Source organism: Marmota monax, unplaced genomic scaffold (genome assembly GCF_021218885.2).
Source record: "Marmota monax isolate L192 unplaced genomic scaffold, Marmota_monax_Labrador192_F-V1.1 WCK01_AAM20220418_F8-fsc00073, whole genome shotgun sequence".
NCBI lineage: Eukaryota > Metazoa > Chordata > Mammalia > Rodentia > Sciuridae > Marmota > Marmota monax.
In genome coordinates this window covers 2,088,103-2,105,159 of record NW_026692846.1, presented here as the reverse complement: position 1 = coordinate 2,105,159, position 17,057 = coordinate 2,088,103, and the positions used below count along the sequence as shown (strand labels likewise).

The window sequence follows — 17,057 nt, the reverse complement described above, 5'->3', positions numbered from 1 at the left end:
GCTCAGTGACTGGGACCACCATTTGCTCAGCAGTGGGGACCCACACTGCCCTGCCTGCGCCCCCACCATCACGCATCTCACCACGCCGGCACCCGGCCACCCCAGCCAGGCTGCAGGGCCCATTATCTCACAGGGATCCCCCAAACACCCCTACAAGGGCTGGTCCAGTGTGATCACCTGAATCACACACACCTTGAACTTGGGGGTGGACAAGCCTGGGACATTTATTGTTTTAGAGTAGAATAATACAAATTACATGCAGACTATTAGGGCTGGGGCTGTAGCTCAGTGGTACAGTGCCCACCTTGCACATGTGAGACACTAGGTTCAATCCTCAGCACCACACAAAAATAAATAAAGATAAATACTTTTTTAAAAATGCAGACAATTATGAATTTAAAAATAAATTATTTGCAACCAAGATATCCCCAGATGGGGCTAGGACTGTAGCTCAGTAACAGAGCACTTGCCTAGCATGTGTGAGGCACTGGGTTCAACCCTTAGAACCGCATAAAAAGCTAAAACAATTAAAGGCATGCTGTCCATCTACAACTATAAATTAAAAAAAAAAAAAAAAAGATATCCCCAGATAAATGTTAACCTGTTAAAATACTGTATATGGCTTTGCTTCTTTTATTTACCACATTTGTCACTAATTGTAACACATAGCAAATCACTCAAGGTCCTTCAACACTGTGGTTTATTTTAATTTTTTGCGGGGGAGGGGGGTACTAAGAATTGAACCCTCTGCAACTAAGCTACATCCCCAGCCTCTTTTTACTTTTAATTTTGAACTCACAACCCTCTTGCCTTCACTCCCAAGTGGCTGGGTCACATCGGTTGTGCCAGTGCCCCACTACACTAAGATTTTCGTGAGGTGTCAGACTGCATTATGGACTGCCACTTAGTGGACCGCACCCCTGCACTGGTACGTACAGTCTTTCTGAGTTGGCACTGTGAAACCATGCTATGGTGAGCACCTCTGCCTGCCTCACTGACTTTTCCCTAAGACGGAATCCAAAAAGAGGCTGAGAGAGGGAACATTCCGGGCGCCCCAAGCTGGCTGCTCTGGGACCAGACAGTTCAATGGAGAACAAGCCCTAAAGCTGCATAATTACGGATGGGGAAACAGGACCTCGGTGCCCAGCAGAGACTGGGTAAATGTAGCTGTCCTCACCCTGCAGGCATGTCCCTCCACAGCTGTCTGTCTCCCCGCTGTCCTGCCTGGAAGTGACTGGGCCTCTCCAGCCAGCCCCACCGAAGCCTTCACAGACCAACCACGGTAGAGGGGACTGCACCAAAGAGTGAGCTAAGACCCCACCAGCACCCTGACAAAGCCCCAGTGTGAAAAGTCAACATGTCAAGACAACACCAGCCTTTTTCTGATGGAAATGAAATTACACTAGAAATCACTTTTAAAAGACATGAAAAAAAATACATATGCTTAGAAATTAGTAATATTTGTAAATAATCCCTGGGTCAAAGAAATCCTAATTGAAATTAGAAAATATTTAGAACTAAAAAATTTTTTAAATACTCTGTTTTTAAATGTGTGGTATTCAACTAAGTGTACCTCTTTGGAAATTTATTTATTTTAAATACTTTTATTAGGAAAGAATAAAAGCTGAGTATTGCCTATGAACAAGAAGAATATCCAATCTGCAAGTCAGAAAAAATAAAATGGCATCAATTCGAGAAAAGGGGAGGAAAATAAAGAAAATACAAGCAGAAATTAATTAAAATTTGAAGCTAACAAGTAGCAGAAAGATGAAGTCTTTCTGAAGAAGTCACATCACAGAGATCTGTACACCTATTTCAAAGAGGAAAACGGGAAGGCGAACACACTGTCAGGAGTGAAGGGGACATCACTCGGACACTGACAACCTGAGTCAAACAAGGGCGACTGGCCACTGCATGCCTCCTGAGGCCCTGGCTACACAGGAAGCAACTCACTCAACCTGGACCCCAGGTGGCCCAGCGCAGGGGCCAACTCGCCTGCTACCTTCAGATGGTGCTGGGCCCAGAGCAGGCTATTTGGAGTCTGCGCTCCAGCCCACCCAGGGTGCTGCCCACGTGGCACCTGGCCAGGACAAGCTCTGTGCACATTCCTTCCACCTCAATACACGGGAACATCTGGATGAAGCAGATGCTTTTCCAGAAAATGCCACTTAAAAAAATGACCCAAGGAGAAACAAAAACCTGAACAGATTTTTACTATAAGGGAACTTAACAGGAAGTCAGAACTCCTACAAACAAAACCAGTCTCCCAGCAAAATCCCAGAAATACACAGTCCTATGTGCCCACAAATTCACAGGAATACATGAGGGTCGTGACTCGGGACGGTTCGGCCGGACTTTTCACTGTGAGTGGGAAAGCAGTTACTAGAAATCAAGGTCTGGACTGTGACCTTTTCCTGGGCTGGTGACACACAGGGGACCCTCCCCTGCAATTCTGGGCAGATCCAGGCAATCCCACGATCACCAAGGAAGCTACTACAACTTTACAGATTGCTGTGCTGCCACAGCCTTCTGGACACCATGCCTTGAGGTCCTGCACCTGGTGTCTGCAGATGCCAGTCTCCGTGCGTCAGGAGTCAACACTTCATTAAGACAGCCTTGGTGTGAGGCCATCTGCTCCCAGCTGTAGGTACTGCAGGGTCCTGAGCACCTCAGGGAGACTGGGCACGCCAGGGAGGAACACCAGCATATTCACGCTCATGATGGCTCATGGGGGCAGGACCCTTCGTAAGTCAGGGCACCATCTACAGTCACCAATTCCATCAATCCTCGGAGAGAGGCTCCAGCTAACTCAGGAAGGGAAGAAAACAAACAGGATGAAGCCAGGGACAGGAAGAGACAACGACGTCATCTTACTGGAAACTGAGGAGATGCCGCGGACAAGTCACGGCCATTAGGGAGAGGAGTTTAGCAGAAGCTGCGTGCAAAACAGTGGGCAGAGGTCGGCCACACTCCACAGAAGCCTGCTCCCTCCAGCAAACAGACCTCGAGGCAAAAGAAATCGAGATGGAGGCACCCAGGCGATCATGGGCTCAGAAGGTACACAGAAGTGTCACAAGAACAGCCACGGGAGAACTCAGTGACCCAGCATCGAGGCTGAGACACGCTGCAGCGCTGGAACCCTGTCACTGGAGACAACTAGATGTTCAGGCCAGGTGACCAGAAGCCTGACTCGTCAGGGTTTGGGAAGGTTCAGACAAGCTCAGCCGGGCAGGAGTGGGGGGTAGCAACAGAGAACACAGAAGGCTGCCCTGGGGGTAGACACATCACCATGTCTACTTTTGTATGTTTGAAAGTATCCATGTTTAAAAAGTTAAAAGAGCAAAACATTTAAATTAAATAAAATCTCTGGACGCTGCTTTTTAAAATAACAACGGTATATGTACACCAGCAACAAACATTTGGAGAAGTGTCATACTCTGAAGAGTACCACCGAAAATAGCAGCCAAATAGTAGCATGTTTTTGTTGTTCTTCTTCTGTTGAAACAAATTTAAGATATGTAAATCTTCATGGAGAAAATGACAAGGCTCTATCAAAAGACGTGAAAGAAGACCACACATCCAAAGACGACATGCCGTGGGCTCAGGGTAGGAGGTCCCCGTGAAGGCTCGTGCCTGGGCAGGCGGACCCAGAGCCAGCCAGCCAAACCCAGGAATGTGACACACTGATTCTCAACTTCATGTTCAATAACAGAAAGCCCAAAATACATAAGGCATTTCTATACTGCAATGAGAAGGGCAACCTGCCCTGGAAAACAGAGAATTACGAGAAAGCTGCAAAAATCAAGACGCATTTAACACCAGAATAGAAAACTGACCGAGAGGCCCCAAGGGACACTGGCTCTCCTTGGCCAGTGCTGCAGGTCTGCAGAAAAAGGCAGAATACACGGTCTGGACCATTTGCTGCTCAAATCGTGGAAAAAACGTTAGAGTCCCTCTCCCTGCTCACACGACCTCACGCCATCAACGAGGTCACTTTCCTGGAGAACACAAAGGCACATCATTAAACCAACTGACAGGAGAGTGGTGCGGGCGAGAGGAGTGGGAATTCCTGCCCACAGCAGGCACGACCCACGGGGGTGTCCACAGCACGTCATTGAGGGTTTCCGTCCCCAACACAGAGGAAATGTAGAAAAACAAGACAAATCCAAGATAAAAACAAGAGCAATGAGCTACAGGAAAGACCTCAGGGCCCAGTAAACATGAAAGGTCACCCACCTGAGCTAGGAAAACAGACTGAGGCCAGACAGACCGCCTCACACCCACATGTGTGAACTGGCAACAGCCTGGCAACAGCCCTGTCCAACACCATTTGGTGCTGACAAAGACATGGAGTGGGGCCGGAGGAAGAGGGTGGGCGGCACGAGAAGAGCAGGCGCACAGGGACCCCGCAGGACTGCCACCCTCGTTCCACCCTGAAGACTCTGGCCACTGTCTGTGCTGGCATGGAAAGGGAAGCAACCTGGGCGTCCCTCAGACATGGAGCTGGCAGAGATGCCACAGTGCACTGCAGAGCTGCATGCAGAGCACCGGGAGAATGAGCCCAAGGAGACCTGGCCGTGCCTTTGGCCTCAGGAACAAAATGCAGAGGAGAAGTAAGTCCCAGAACTACACGAATCCCACTCGATAAGGCCCAAAGCCACTTCGAAACCAGCACTAAGGAAACAGAGCAACACGCACAGGCCTCGGGCCCGGAGGGAGGGAGGCGGGCTGAAAGGGCATGTGCGGATCTGAAGCCCAGGATCGATGAATTCTGCACCTGAACCACGAGCGTGCACCGCACACAGGGCCCTGAGAACACATGCAGACCGAGGGCTCAGAAAGGCGCTCGCCCTGCACCCTGCCGAGGACCCTGAGGGCTGCCCCAGTCCCGTGGAAGGAGGCATGTGACTGGACACTGTCCTGCTGCCCTTCCGCCCACGTCTCTCACTGCCACCCCTCCCAGGCTCCAGTTGATGGCTCACAGACTGTCCCCATTCCAAGGCTCCCTCACCTCCAAGGCTCCCTCACCTCCTCGGCTCAAGCAGCCCTGGCTAGCCAGCCCAGTCTTGCTCTTCACACAGTTCACGGTGCCCACGTGAGGTGATCTCAGAAACTCTCCCAGGCAGAATGTGACCCTAGGGCATGGGGCTCACCTGCTTCCTCTACCCCATGCCTCCAGCTCCTAGAACACAGCCTGGCACACAACACCCGGCAGTGGAGAAGAGGAGGCTGAGGGTGGAGGAGCCTGGGCAGCTGCTGTTCTCTGGGAAGAGGAAGGGGAGGTCCTGTATGGCAGTGGCCCCATGAGGAAGAGGGAGGTGGCCACTTCTGATGAGGTCTGGGACCCTCACCCTTCCTGTACCATCCACTTCCCACCACAAGTGAGAAAGACACCAGCCCCACTCTTTGCTAGAGACGCAGAGCTAAACGTCAATGACAAGCCCAGTGGTGGCCCATGCCTGGCCTCCTCCTCTGAACAGGCAGCCTGAGGAACTGAGCACTGGCCAGGAGCCTGGAGGGCCACAGGGAAGAGAGTCCCCCAACCCACAGAGAAGCCCCCACCCGAAGCTCAGTGGAGTCAGGCCCAACACATGTAGGCTTGCAGTAGCCGCTAGGCTGAACCCTAACCCTGGCCCAGAGCCGGGGGAGGTGAGCAGAGAGCTCAGGCACCCCAAATTCCATGTCTTTCCCCACCTCGAGATGGCAGCTCATGAGGTTGCCCTGCACCAGAGACTGCAGCCGCATGAGCCTGGCAGCCAGGGCGTGCCTAACAAGGGAGCCAGGGGTGCCTTACAGGTCACACCCACATGTGTAAAACTGGCAACAGCCCCTGTCCAACACCAGCTCTACAGGGGGCTGAACAGGGAGGTGGCCATGAGGCCCAAGGCAGGGCCAGGTGCAGGGGACGGGGCCTAGAGCTCAGTGACGCACACAGGCAGGGCTCTGGCACTCAGAAGTGTCAGGGTAGATCTCAGTCCTGCCCTACGCCAGCTGCACAGCCCCAGGGAGCTGTCATCCCCCAAGTGAGGGCTCAGTTTTCTTCTCCACATGCTACACAAATGGTCACCTGCTCCGCGGCAGCATCAAGAAGGCTGGATGTCATCATTCATGCGCTCAGCCACGACCAGACACCCAGGCATCATCGACAGTTCAGCACTGAGCGCCAGCTCCTCACCCCACAGGAATGCTGACCCCACAGTCTGCCCCCACACAGGACAGCCCCTCAGTCTGTACACTCCCTGCATCTGGAGCTCAGCAGCCACAGCAGTCTCTGGTCATGGGCCACACTCCTCAGGGAACATGACATGGAGAAGACCTGCCCATTGTCACCATGCCCACCCATCCTAGGTGCCAGCTGTGTGTCTTTACCTGGAGGCTGACAGCCTTGCCTTGAGGATCCCCTGAAAGGTCCACGGGTCCCCAGGCCACCTCCGCTGGTGATGGACCCATACGACATCTTCTTATAGCAGAAAGGGCAGGCAGCGTCCTCAAGAGCTGGAAGAAACACAAAAACTGGGGAGGGAAAGAAGAAAAAGAGAAGGGGTTAAATCCAGATCCAAGGTGGAGAGGGGCTTCATGGGTCCTCTGTGTCTTTTTCCAGCTGAACCCTTGGATTCATGGCAGCCTCCAGGGAGTGGCTCCACCAAGCCCCTTATAGCAGCCACTTACTCCACAGAAACACGGCCCTGAGGAAGTCACGCCCAAGCTCTCCCTGCAGAAGTCCCATGGGAGCCCTGCTCCCCTGTTCCCACTCCACCAAGTTTCGGGGTGGCTGGCTTTCCCCTGGCTTGCCCGCATGGACTGGTGCTGCCCAGGAGCTGAAGCTGCCGGCAGCATCTCTGCCTCCAGCACCATCTGCCTGAGCGGCCCCTAGTGGATGGCAAAGCAGGGGTCAGGCTGCAGAGGGGATCTGACCAGCCATTTGTTAACCTGTGTCACTCTCCATAAGCCACTGATCCCTCTGGGCCTCAGTTTCTTCCTCTCTAAAATTAGGGCAGTGAAAGTACCTACTCCCCAGGTTTGTTAGGAGCCGTGGCACACGTGACATGCTCAGGGCACCCAGCTCTCAACTCCACAGTGACGCCAGCCACCCAGCGGCTTGGCACCCTGCCTCCAAACCAAGCCATGACCAGGGGCCATGAGATGGTCTCTGGCTGGACGCGGCCAGAGCAGCGCCTCCAGGCTCCCAGACCCTAAGGTGGTCCCTGTGCGTGCATCCCCCAAGGACACCCTAGCCCTCCAGATCCAGCTTGTCACTTGTCACACCTGCAGTCTGGCCAGCCTCAGTTTGGAGACCCTACAGTGACCACCCACAAACCATGCAGGCCTGCAGGAAGAGGGGGTCTGGAGCAGAGGGAGCTAGATGCACAGAGGGTAAGAAGCAAGCCTGAGTCCCAGCACCTGAGGAAGGCCAGCATGCCCCTGCATCCCCAAGGAGTCCACCTGGGATCAGCTCCTGTGCATGGTCGCACTGTCATCCACCAAAGCAGTGGCAGCAGGGACTCCAAGCATCCTGGTCTCAGGCCCCCAGGACACTGCTAAGAATCACTGAGGCCCAAAGAGCTTTAGTTTATGTGGAGTCTATCCACAGATATTTACTCGTCTGAAATTAAACAGACTTTTCAGTTGTTTGTTAATTCATTTTGAAATAACATTGGTTAACCAATTATCCTAACCTAAATATTTTTATGGAAAATGACTACAGTTTTCAAAGCACAGCACCTCAGTGAGAGTTACCTGTGCTCACGTCAGTCTCTAGGCAGGCTCGGCCACACACCTGGGTCTGGGGCAAGCTGCATCCTCATACTGATCTGGTCGCTGGGTATAAAGAAATCCAGCTATGCAGGAGATACAGTTGGCAGAGGGACCCTGCAAGCCCCAGGGAACCCTGGGGACCTGCCTGAGGCCTTGTGCCCTGTGGGCGGGGAATAGGGCTCAGAGACTGGCTCAGGGGAGAGAGGTTGTGGAGGACTGCTGGCCCAGAGGGGCTTAGGGAGCCCAGGGCTCCATGTTAGATCAGGTCATGTGAGGCAGACCTCAGCCCTCGAGGAGGCCTCCACAGCAGGGCCTCATAGGGGGACCTAGGTGGGTACAGCGAGGACCCACGGGGACCCAACTTGAAGGAGAGAGAAACTCTTCTGAAAAGAAACCCTAGAAAGCTGACTGTTAACGGACAGCACTCCCACACACAGCAGCAGCCCTCATCTGAGCCCACCACCTTCACAGGCTCAAGCCCTGTGAGATGGCAAGGTCACCTTTGCCTTGCAGAGTGTGGAAACGAAGGCCCAGAGACATGGGCTAACTTGCCCAGGGTCACACAGCTGGTGACTGGAGGAGACAGGCTTCAGAGCCAGGCAGTCTGGCTGCAGTGCCCAGACACAACGGCACTGTTCCCCACCCCCCGAGGAAGAAGCCCAGATAACAAAGGCCCCACAGTCCCATGGAGACTTGAGGACTTCACGATGCACTCCATAAAAACCAGGGGTCATCTAAGGAAGGAGGTCAGCTGGGAGGCAGGAAAGGGAACCAGGACTGCGGCTGAACAAGGTGGGCAACCCACTGACCATGCCCCATAGAAGGTTCTGGACAGACTTCCTCATGAAGATGAGACAACAAACCACTGATACGAAGAAACATGAGACAGAGTGGAAGAAGGAAGGGTGGAAGTGGAAGGGTCTATGTCTAGGACCCAAGCACACAAGGCCATCAGGAACCCAGGGAAACCAGAAAGGCAGGCAGGAGATGAGAAGTGGCGTGGCATGTGCACAGTGTGCTTGGATGCCACCAGTGTAACATGTGCAAGTGTGTGCGTGTGTACACACACATGTGTGCATGAGTGCCTGAGGGGGTGTGCGTGCCTGTAACTGTACACAGAGGTGTGAAAAGAGACTTCAATCTCTTGCAAGTCAATATAATGCCTAAATGCTTTAAAAAAATCAAGTAGCAATGCAGCATTTAGAGAAAAGATAAACATCAAAAGAATCTACTCTCAGAATCAGACGTACTCGGCTCTGGGGAGGGCAAAAGAGGAGCACCAGGGATTGCTGTTTTTCTTAATTAATCTTGTAGAATGCATTTACTCTCTAAACTATATGCATGTATAACTTTAGAGTACTAAAGATCATTTGCAAGATTCCAGTGAAACATCATGCAGACAAATTTGCCTGGAGATGAGGTGGAGGGCTGCTGGGGGCTCCCTTAGCAGACAGGAGTCAGGCAGAACCCAATGCCGTGCTCAAGCCCTTGGAAGATGCCCCAGAGCCACCTGACTTTGCCATGCACACCATCCCACAGATATGCCCCGCATGCCCACTGGGCTCCAGGCACTGTCACGATATGTGCAGTGCAGGCCTGCCTGGCCCAGGAACACACGTCCTGGCATCATCCCAAACAGCCTGAGAACTCCAAAAGGGCCTCCCGCGAGCTTGGGGAGCTAGAGCCCCAGACAGGGAAGTCCAGCAGCTCAGGAGGTTCTGAGCTCAAAGGGCACTCTCGCCTGTGAGGGCATCTGGACACTCCTAAGAATGACAGACAGCAGTGGCCAGAAGTGACGGACATGAGGAGATCTGGTGGGGAGTGGGTCTCCTGCTGCTCCAGTACCAAGAATGGACTGCTGGCGGGACACCAATGGGACTGCTGCTGGGGCTGGGCTCTGGAGGGGCAGAGCAGTGGAGCTAGCAAAGGGCTGGCAGAACCCAGGGAGGGAGGAGGGAGGGCAAGCCCTGGCTTCCTGCCCGCTGAGAAAGCAGGTGGGCTGTGCTGTGCCCTCCCCACTCCAGAAAAGAAGGGGCAGCTGTTTATGCTAGAAGGACCCCAAGGAGCTCGGCAAATGACTAAAGCCCTGGGTCGGCTGGACAGAGGCGGGGTCTGCTGTGTGAATTCCTATGGAGACATCCTGGAAGAGAAGCTGCCGCAGGGTCAACACAGGAGGGCCAGGCAAGGCGGGCAGGGGACGAGAGGCCCAGATAGCCTCTGAGGGTGGGTGCAGTTACCGTGATTTGCTGCCAAGGGCAGAGGGTCTGCTGGATTTCATGAGAAGGGGCACAAGAAAACTTGATGAGGGTCTGAGAGAGGTGGGAGATTCCTTAGATGGAAGTGGGAAGGGATTCAGAACTCGGGTCTCCAGGCACAACTGCAGAGGGGTAGCTGGAAAGGGGCTGAGCAGCCCCAGCACCAGGACCCGCCAGGTGCAAGAGAAGCCCTGGGCGGCCTGCTCTCCATCAGGCCTCGACGGTAGGCCCCACCTCATCCAGCTTGCAAGTCCATTCTGCTGAGTGATGGAAGGTGTGACACCTCTGTGTCTGCTCAGCCCAGCCTGCTGGAGAAGCACAGTGAGTCACAGCAGCCAGAGGAGGCTGGCCTGAGTACACAAATGCCTCCTGGCCAGCACCCTGGGCCCCAGGGGACACCTGCAATCCAGCAGGTGCATGTCCCATTTCTGAGAGACAAGAACACATGGGGTACTCAGCCCCACCAACCCAAACTTGGAGTTTGGCACCCCTGTCTCCAGCATCCCACCTGTCCCCCTCCCCCAGGCCCTAGAGCCAACAGGGTGATCTAGGAGCAGTTTTGAGTGGCCCAGAAAGCACAGCCAATGCACATCCCAGCACCTAATGCCCCGCACTTTGAAACCACCAGGCAGGCACCTGTGCCCTCACAGGCTTCAGGAAGCTGGCCATGCCTCAGCTCTGGGGACCTGCCATCTGGGGACCCTGCCCGCCCATGCCCAGGCTGTCCCCCTACCTCAGTGCCTCCACCCAGGCTGTGTCCTTGACTTCCTCCCTGCAGTTTCTACCCATCAACCCCACAGGCCAGCCAGGGGCTCCCACCCCACTTCGTGCCCATGCCTGACCTCAGGGTCCCATGCTTACCCCACACCATGCCAGGCATCTCTCTTCTCCATAAAACACACATTTCTACTTGGCAGGATACTGCCTACCACCCTTCCTGAAGGAGCCAGGCACCCTCAGAAGCCACACCTGCCTGTGCCCAGCCCCAGTGCAGTCCTCATCCATCCACTTGTGACAATCAGCCAAATCCTAGTAAGCCAAGACACCAGGGCCCAGAGCAAGGTGGCCTCCAGGCTCTGTCCCTGGCCCTTTACTGAGAGGCAGAAGAACAAGATTCCTGGCCCTCACCAGGGACCAAACTGTGACCTTAGGAACTGGGCACAGCTCACATCCCTGAGCAACCCCACGACTCTGAGATTGGCACTCACAGGGGTCTCATGTACAAAGCAACCAAAGAGACACCAGGAGATGACATGACGGGCCCCAGGCTGCCCACCTCCCCTGCACCCTGCCCAGGTGCCTTGCTCACATGAGTGTCTTTAATCCTCATGGCTCCCTGCAGCGCTAAGTATAACCCCATTTTAAAAAGAGGAAAACCAGGCTCAACCCGCCCAAGGTCACTCCCAACTGCCAATGCAGACTCTTGAACAAGCAGGAAGGCAATCAGACTCTCTCACCGCAACACACAGCTTCAGTTCCAGCTAGACCACGCTGCCCACATCACCAGCCACCTGGAAGACAGGCAGTGCCCTCCCGTTGGCAAGGTTGAGCAAGGCTTTACCCAGGACTCGAGAGCCTCCAGGACGGGACCAGCACAGGGAAGCGCGTCTGTGCCTAAGCACAAGAGGCAGGGGCACTGCAGGGCACAGAAAGAGGGGACGAGCCCTGGGTGGGCCAGGCAGTCGGGGCTCCAGGCTGGCTGGCATGGCTCTTTCCACAATGCTCCGACTCCTCGGGTGGCTCAGGGTGCTAAGAGTTTCGGACACTGTGATGCACCAGAGGCTTCCAGGAGGCGGCGGGCCAGGACAGAGCAAGGGATCCAGCAAGAGCCAGCACTCAGAAAGGCGGGGCTGGGCAGCAAGAGGAAGGGCTAGGAGGCCAGGAGAGAGGTGGGGCAAGGCCTGGGGGATCTGGGAGATCCTCCGCAGAGCGTGGCGGCCAGAGTGGGCAATGGTGAGCTAGACAAAGAGAGAGGGAGGGAGGGAGGGCTGGACAAAGGCTACAGAGGCCGTGTGCAGCCCAAGCAGGCGGAAGCTGGCAGCAGGGCCAGGCAGGAGGGGTGGGCGGAAGCTGGCAGCCTGTTGTACCCAAAAATGGCCCCAAACCCGGGGCTGCCTGACTAAGGTTGAACAGAGGCCAGAGACAATGCCCACTTGCTCCTGAGGAGGCCTCCTACCACGCTGCTTCCGTGATCACCGGCCAAAGCCTGCCACCAGTTCCTCCAGCCTCAAGCCCTCGGGCTGGCGCCAGACTCCTCCCAGGGACCCCAGCTCTCTGCCAGCCTGAAGGGAGCTGTCTGTCCTCATACTGCGCAGATCCTGTTTACAAGGTGCCAGAGGAAGTGGGGGTGCCAGGGAACGCCCCCCTCAGCCCTGCTCCCAGGTCCAGGAGCAGAGTGACGCCAGTCAGCAGACTGCCAGTCAGCCCTCCCAGCCCAGCGCAGGCTAGGGTCCCAGCACTCAGACCCCTGGACCAGCACACAGGGCTCAGGCCCCTTGGCCAGGCTCCCAAGACAGCGTCCCAGGAAGGACCCCAGCCTCTGGCAGAGGGATGACTGGGCCCCCTCAGACAAGGAATCCCCTAGGCTGGGGCTACCCTTCCTAGCAGCAGACAAGGAACCACGTTCCCTGGAACAGGGTCCCCAGAATGCCCCCTGCCTCCCCATGGCTGAGGGGTCTCCCAGCTAGGGAGCAGGTCTTCTACGGGGTCACACAGGAGACGTGGCAGCTACAATCCTGTTTTCCCTGCCAGATGGGCAGTAGTGCTCCCTCCAGAGCTAGGCAAGGGGTCAGTCGGCTCATGTCACAAGAACCCAATCCCTGCTGCCCAGACCCCAAGCCCCGTGAGACACAGAGCAGAACTGGATAGGCCTGGCCTGCCTGAGCGGGTCTCATGCTGCAGTTGACAGACACAGAAGTTGATGACGCTTGTCACATGGGGGAGGAAAAGATGAACTGCTGAAAGGGACAGACACCCGGATAACTCAAGCCATTGCTCTCAGGTGGTCTCAGGGCTGAGCTATGGCCAGGGTATGCAGTGGCAGAGGTAATAGGAGGGAGCACTACTGTGTTCCCAGGAGCAAAGGGCAAAGAGACGAGCCCAGGGCCCTACATCAACTAGGAGCCAGACCCTTACAGATGCAACCTCTGACCTCCTGTGGGGTCAGAGACCCGTGAGGAATTAAAGACACTCACATGAGCAAGGCACTGGACAGGGTGCAGGTGAGGTGGGCAGATCATGAGGACACGAAATCCCTGAGGCTGATTCTGGCCCCAGGTGGGCTGGGCTCACACCTGTGTTCTCCCCATCTCTCCAGAGAACAAATGGTGGCACAGGATGGCATTTAACTCCTCCTCAAGAATCTCAGCTCCAGCCTGCCCAGTATATAGAGGGAGGGATGCTGCCTTCGTGTTCATCCCAACTGCAGCTGCGCAGAGCTCACGGAGAAAAAGAGAGTCAGCAACAAACAGTGGTGTTGAGAGCGGGTGAGGTCCAGGTCAAGGGCAGCCCTCACTGCAGAGCACTGAGAACCCCTGGCCCTGGCACACACACGGCAGGCACAGGCGGCACCAGAGCCACGAAAACTCGCTCTCGAAGCCTGCCTGTGGGGAAAACCACTTTCCAGAGCAAAGTTGAAGAGGAGAAGTTGAGGGCTGAGGCTGGGGCTCAGTGGTAGAGCACCTGCCTGGCACGTGTGAGGCACTGGGTTCGATTCTCAGCACCACATACAAATAAATAAAGGTCCATCAACTACTAAAAAAACTAAAACAAAAAGAGAGAGAGAGAGAAGATGAAGGAGGCTGCTGGAGGGGTGTGCTCTGCAGGGGCCCCTCCGGCCAAGGTCCCTCAAGGGCAGCTCCTGCAGGCAGGAACAGGCAGCGCACAGGAGGGCAGCAGCAGGCAGCACTGGGGCCTCACCCACGGCCTGGCTCAGCCTAATGAGCCCCTGTTTACAGCAGCCGGCACTCTTACGGCCTAACACACAGCCAGCCTCTCTGGGTCTTGGGCTCAGTCTAAGGCAGAGAACACAGTCCCAGCACAGGAGCAGAACCTAGGGCCAGGTCACACGGCTCAGCCTTGACAGCCACATCTCATCCAGCCCTGTGGCCTCCAACCTCAGTTTCCTCGCCTGTAACGTGGAGTCAGAAGAATGACCTCTGGAGGTGAGCATGCAGACCAGCCCCAAGAAGGAGCCACAGGCACTGACGGCCCCTAACACCTGGAAGGGAGAAGGCCTCTGAGTCCCAGCAGCCAGCACACCGGGCTGACAGAGGCCACGCAGCAGCCGCCACCTGGAACCATGCTGCTGTCTCCCACCTGCTGCTTCAAGCTGCGGGCGTGAGGCTCCCCGTGCCGTGGTGTCTGCCAGGGAGTAGGGAGGCTGCCTGCACCTGCTCCACCCTGAGCCCCGTGGCCAGCGCCAGCCCTGGCCGCACTGCTCAGAGCTCAGCAGCTACCCCTGGTTAGGCGGCACTGGGGGCAGCGACTCCAGGAGGGTGAGCTGCCCGGCTGCTGCCCTGCCCAGGGCCAGGCAGACAGCCTGAATCAGCCCACACAGGAGCCTTCAAGCTGACTAATGCCATCTGGACCCCCACCTCCCTCCACTGGACACTACCTCCCCAGGATGGCGTCAGCTACACAAATGTGTCCTCAGGACACGAAGCCAGAAGGCGCACAGAGACCTCGGAGTGAAAACCACCACCTCACAGGAGGCAGGGGTCATCCGGCAGCAAGCCCTGACTCACCACAGCCCGAGCCCCGCGTCTGGCTGCACCTGGTCCCAAAACTACAGTGTTGTATAGACCTGTTTGGGGAACACAGCACCCGTACTGGGAATTCCTGATGTAAAGCAAGCGCAGTTTTTAAGACAAGAAAAGGGAACGAGAGGGAACGTGCTGAGCAGAGTGAGGCAGCCAGGAGCTGGGCGGGTTGCCAACCCCCAGCGGCAGTGCCTCCTGCCACTCAGCTTCCATGCCACACCCTCTGCACCAGGCACCAGGGTCTCAGGTGTGTCCTTACGTGGGTTCCCCTCTGAGGGAGGGGATGGAGGAAGGCTCCACAGCACCCTGGCCATACCCCGAGGCCAAGCATTCCTTCACAAGTTCCCCAAGCAGGGGCACTTGATTAGCACTTGAGGTGTCCGTATGAATCTGCTATTTTTTTTTTAATTTTTATTTTTTATTTAAAGTGGATACAATATCTTTATTTTATTTTTATGTGGTGCGGAGGATTGAACCCAGTGCCTCTCGCATGGTAGGGGAGTATTCTACCTCTGAGCCCCAGCCCCAGCCCTGAGTCTGCTATTTTTAGTATACAGAAAAATACAGACACAGATGTGCGCGGGTTTATGTATCACCTGCTTATACACATTTGCGTAGTTCTATAATGGCAGCTAGCCCCTTCCTAGTTTAGTCCAATGACAGGGCAGAGATGCCAGCGCACCCCATGACAAAGAGCATACCCAGCATAAAAATCTTGGCTACTAAACACTCTTCTTCATCAAAAAAGAATGGCAAGGAATTAAGACCCCTTGAAGAAGTATTGGATTCTAGAGCCGCAGGGGAAAAGTAATAGACAGGCCAGGAGCACCTAGGTCCACAAATGCACACGGAGGTGCCCAGGTAAGGCAGGGCCATCTCAGAAACTCACAGCACCAGCCTGGAAAAGCCTCCCTGGCCATGTGTGGAACAGTCTGAGCATGAAAAAGGCAGTGACAAGGAGAAGTACAACTCGCTGAATAAAGACCCTCGAGCCCACATCAGCAATGAGGAAAGAGGAGAGCTCTCCCTCGTAGTGCAGGCGGCTGCGACCAACAAGGAAGGTGGTTCCCACCATCACGATGAGAAGGTCCTGCGGACGGACAGAAGCCAGCCAGTGGAGAGTGGACATCAGGACACAGGACAGGATATTCACGTGGCCTCAAAGTGTCTTATTAATTAAAAAATGGAAAAAGCAACTACATAGGAGAAGCCCAGCAGACCCCACGTTACCACCCCGCCCCCCCAAGGGGACAAGCCAGCCCCACACAATGCTCCTGCCTAAAGTACACACCCAGGGAAAGAGCGGACACACCTCTGAGAAGAAGAGGAAGCAGCCCTCAGAGGAGTCACGTCAAGAAACTAGCCAGACCAAGAGTTGTCCTGCATGAAGGGTGGCCAAGAGGCAAGGTCCCAGAGGCCACACGCCTGGGCACCCCTTGGCAGCACAGGACCACTCACGAGGTCTATCCTTCGAACAGCAGCAAGATCTCAAGGTCACAAGGCCAGTCTGATTAGGACTGTGGCATGGCATCAGCACAGGTGACATCTAAAATGCTTTCTAAAACCAAGAAATCCCTTCCACTTAAAAACAACCCGCTAAATAACTCCTGGAAGAAAAGGAAAAATACAAACTAAAATGAAGGAATTTTCAAAAAATAATAATGAAAATACAACATAGGGAAATCAATGAGATAAATTTAAAGCAGGAATCAGAGTGAATTTGTAACTCTAAATATTTCTATGAAAAAAGAAAAACAAATTCACTAAATTCTGAGCTCAAAAGATTAGAAAAAAATGATAATAATTCAAAACAGCCACAAGGAAGGAAATAATACAAATAAAAGCAAAAACCAATGAAGTAGAAAATGGAAAATAATCAACCTAATTAATAAATCAAAATGCTATTTTCTAAAAAACTACTAACAAAAAAACAACCCAGAGCCAACTTAACCAAGAAAAAAAGGAGCAACACAACTACACAACACACCAAGCTATACGGGAGGAGTGACCACCGAGAGAAAGCGCTGAGGACCAGAGGCTCTGGTCTGCACAGGGCCTCTCTCCAAGGGGACTGTGAGTGGCACTGTCACAGGTCAGAGAAGTCGGCCAAAAGTGGCCCACTGTTCCAACAGAAAAAACACAAGTTATCAAATCTGCCCCAACTAAAGAGCCACAGGACCTGAAGGTTTTGCAGAAGAATTTGGCCAAGTCTGTCCACTGACAACAAAAGGAAAGTTCCCTATCCTTTTTTATGATACCAGTAAGACATGTGCCTAACATTGACACA

At 54.4% G+C, this 17,057-nt stretch overlaps 1 protein-coding gene across 4 annotated transcripts in view; it reads right to left on the bottom strand.

Moving 5' to 3' along the window:
- Tsnare1 (t-SNARE domain containing 1) overlaps positions 1-17,057 on the bottom strand; it is a 116,784-nt gene that overhangs the window by 63,816 nt on the left and 35,911 nt on the right. Inside the window, exons 1-2 of one of the 4 annotated variants that reach the window (XM_058580841.1) lie at positions 7,738-10,433; positions 6,370-6,513 (exon numbers count right to left, since the gene is read on the bottom strand). In XM_058580841.1, coding sequence (XP_058436824.1) covers positions 6,370-6,457 — 88 coding nt within the window. In that variant the 5' untranslated portion in view covers positions 6,458-6,513; positions 7,738-10,433. Of the gene's footprint in view, positions 1-6,369; positions 6,514-7,737; positions 10,434-17,057 lie in introns of those variants that run through there. The other 3 variants (XM_058580840.1, XM_046449017.2, XM_046449016.2) reach the window with 3 other exon arrangements.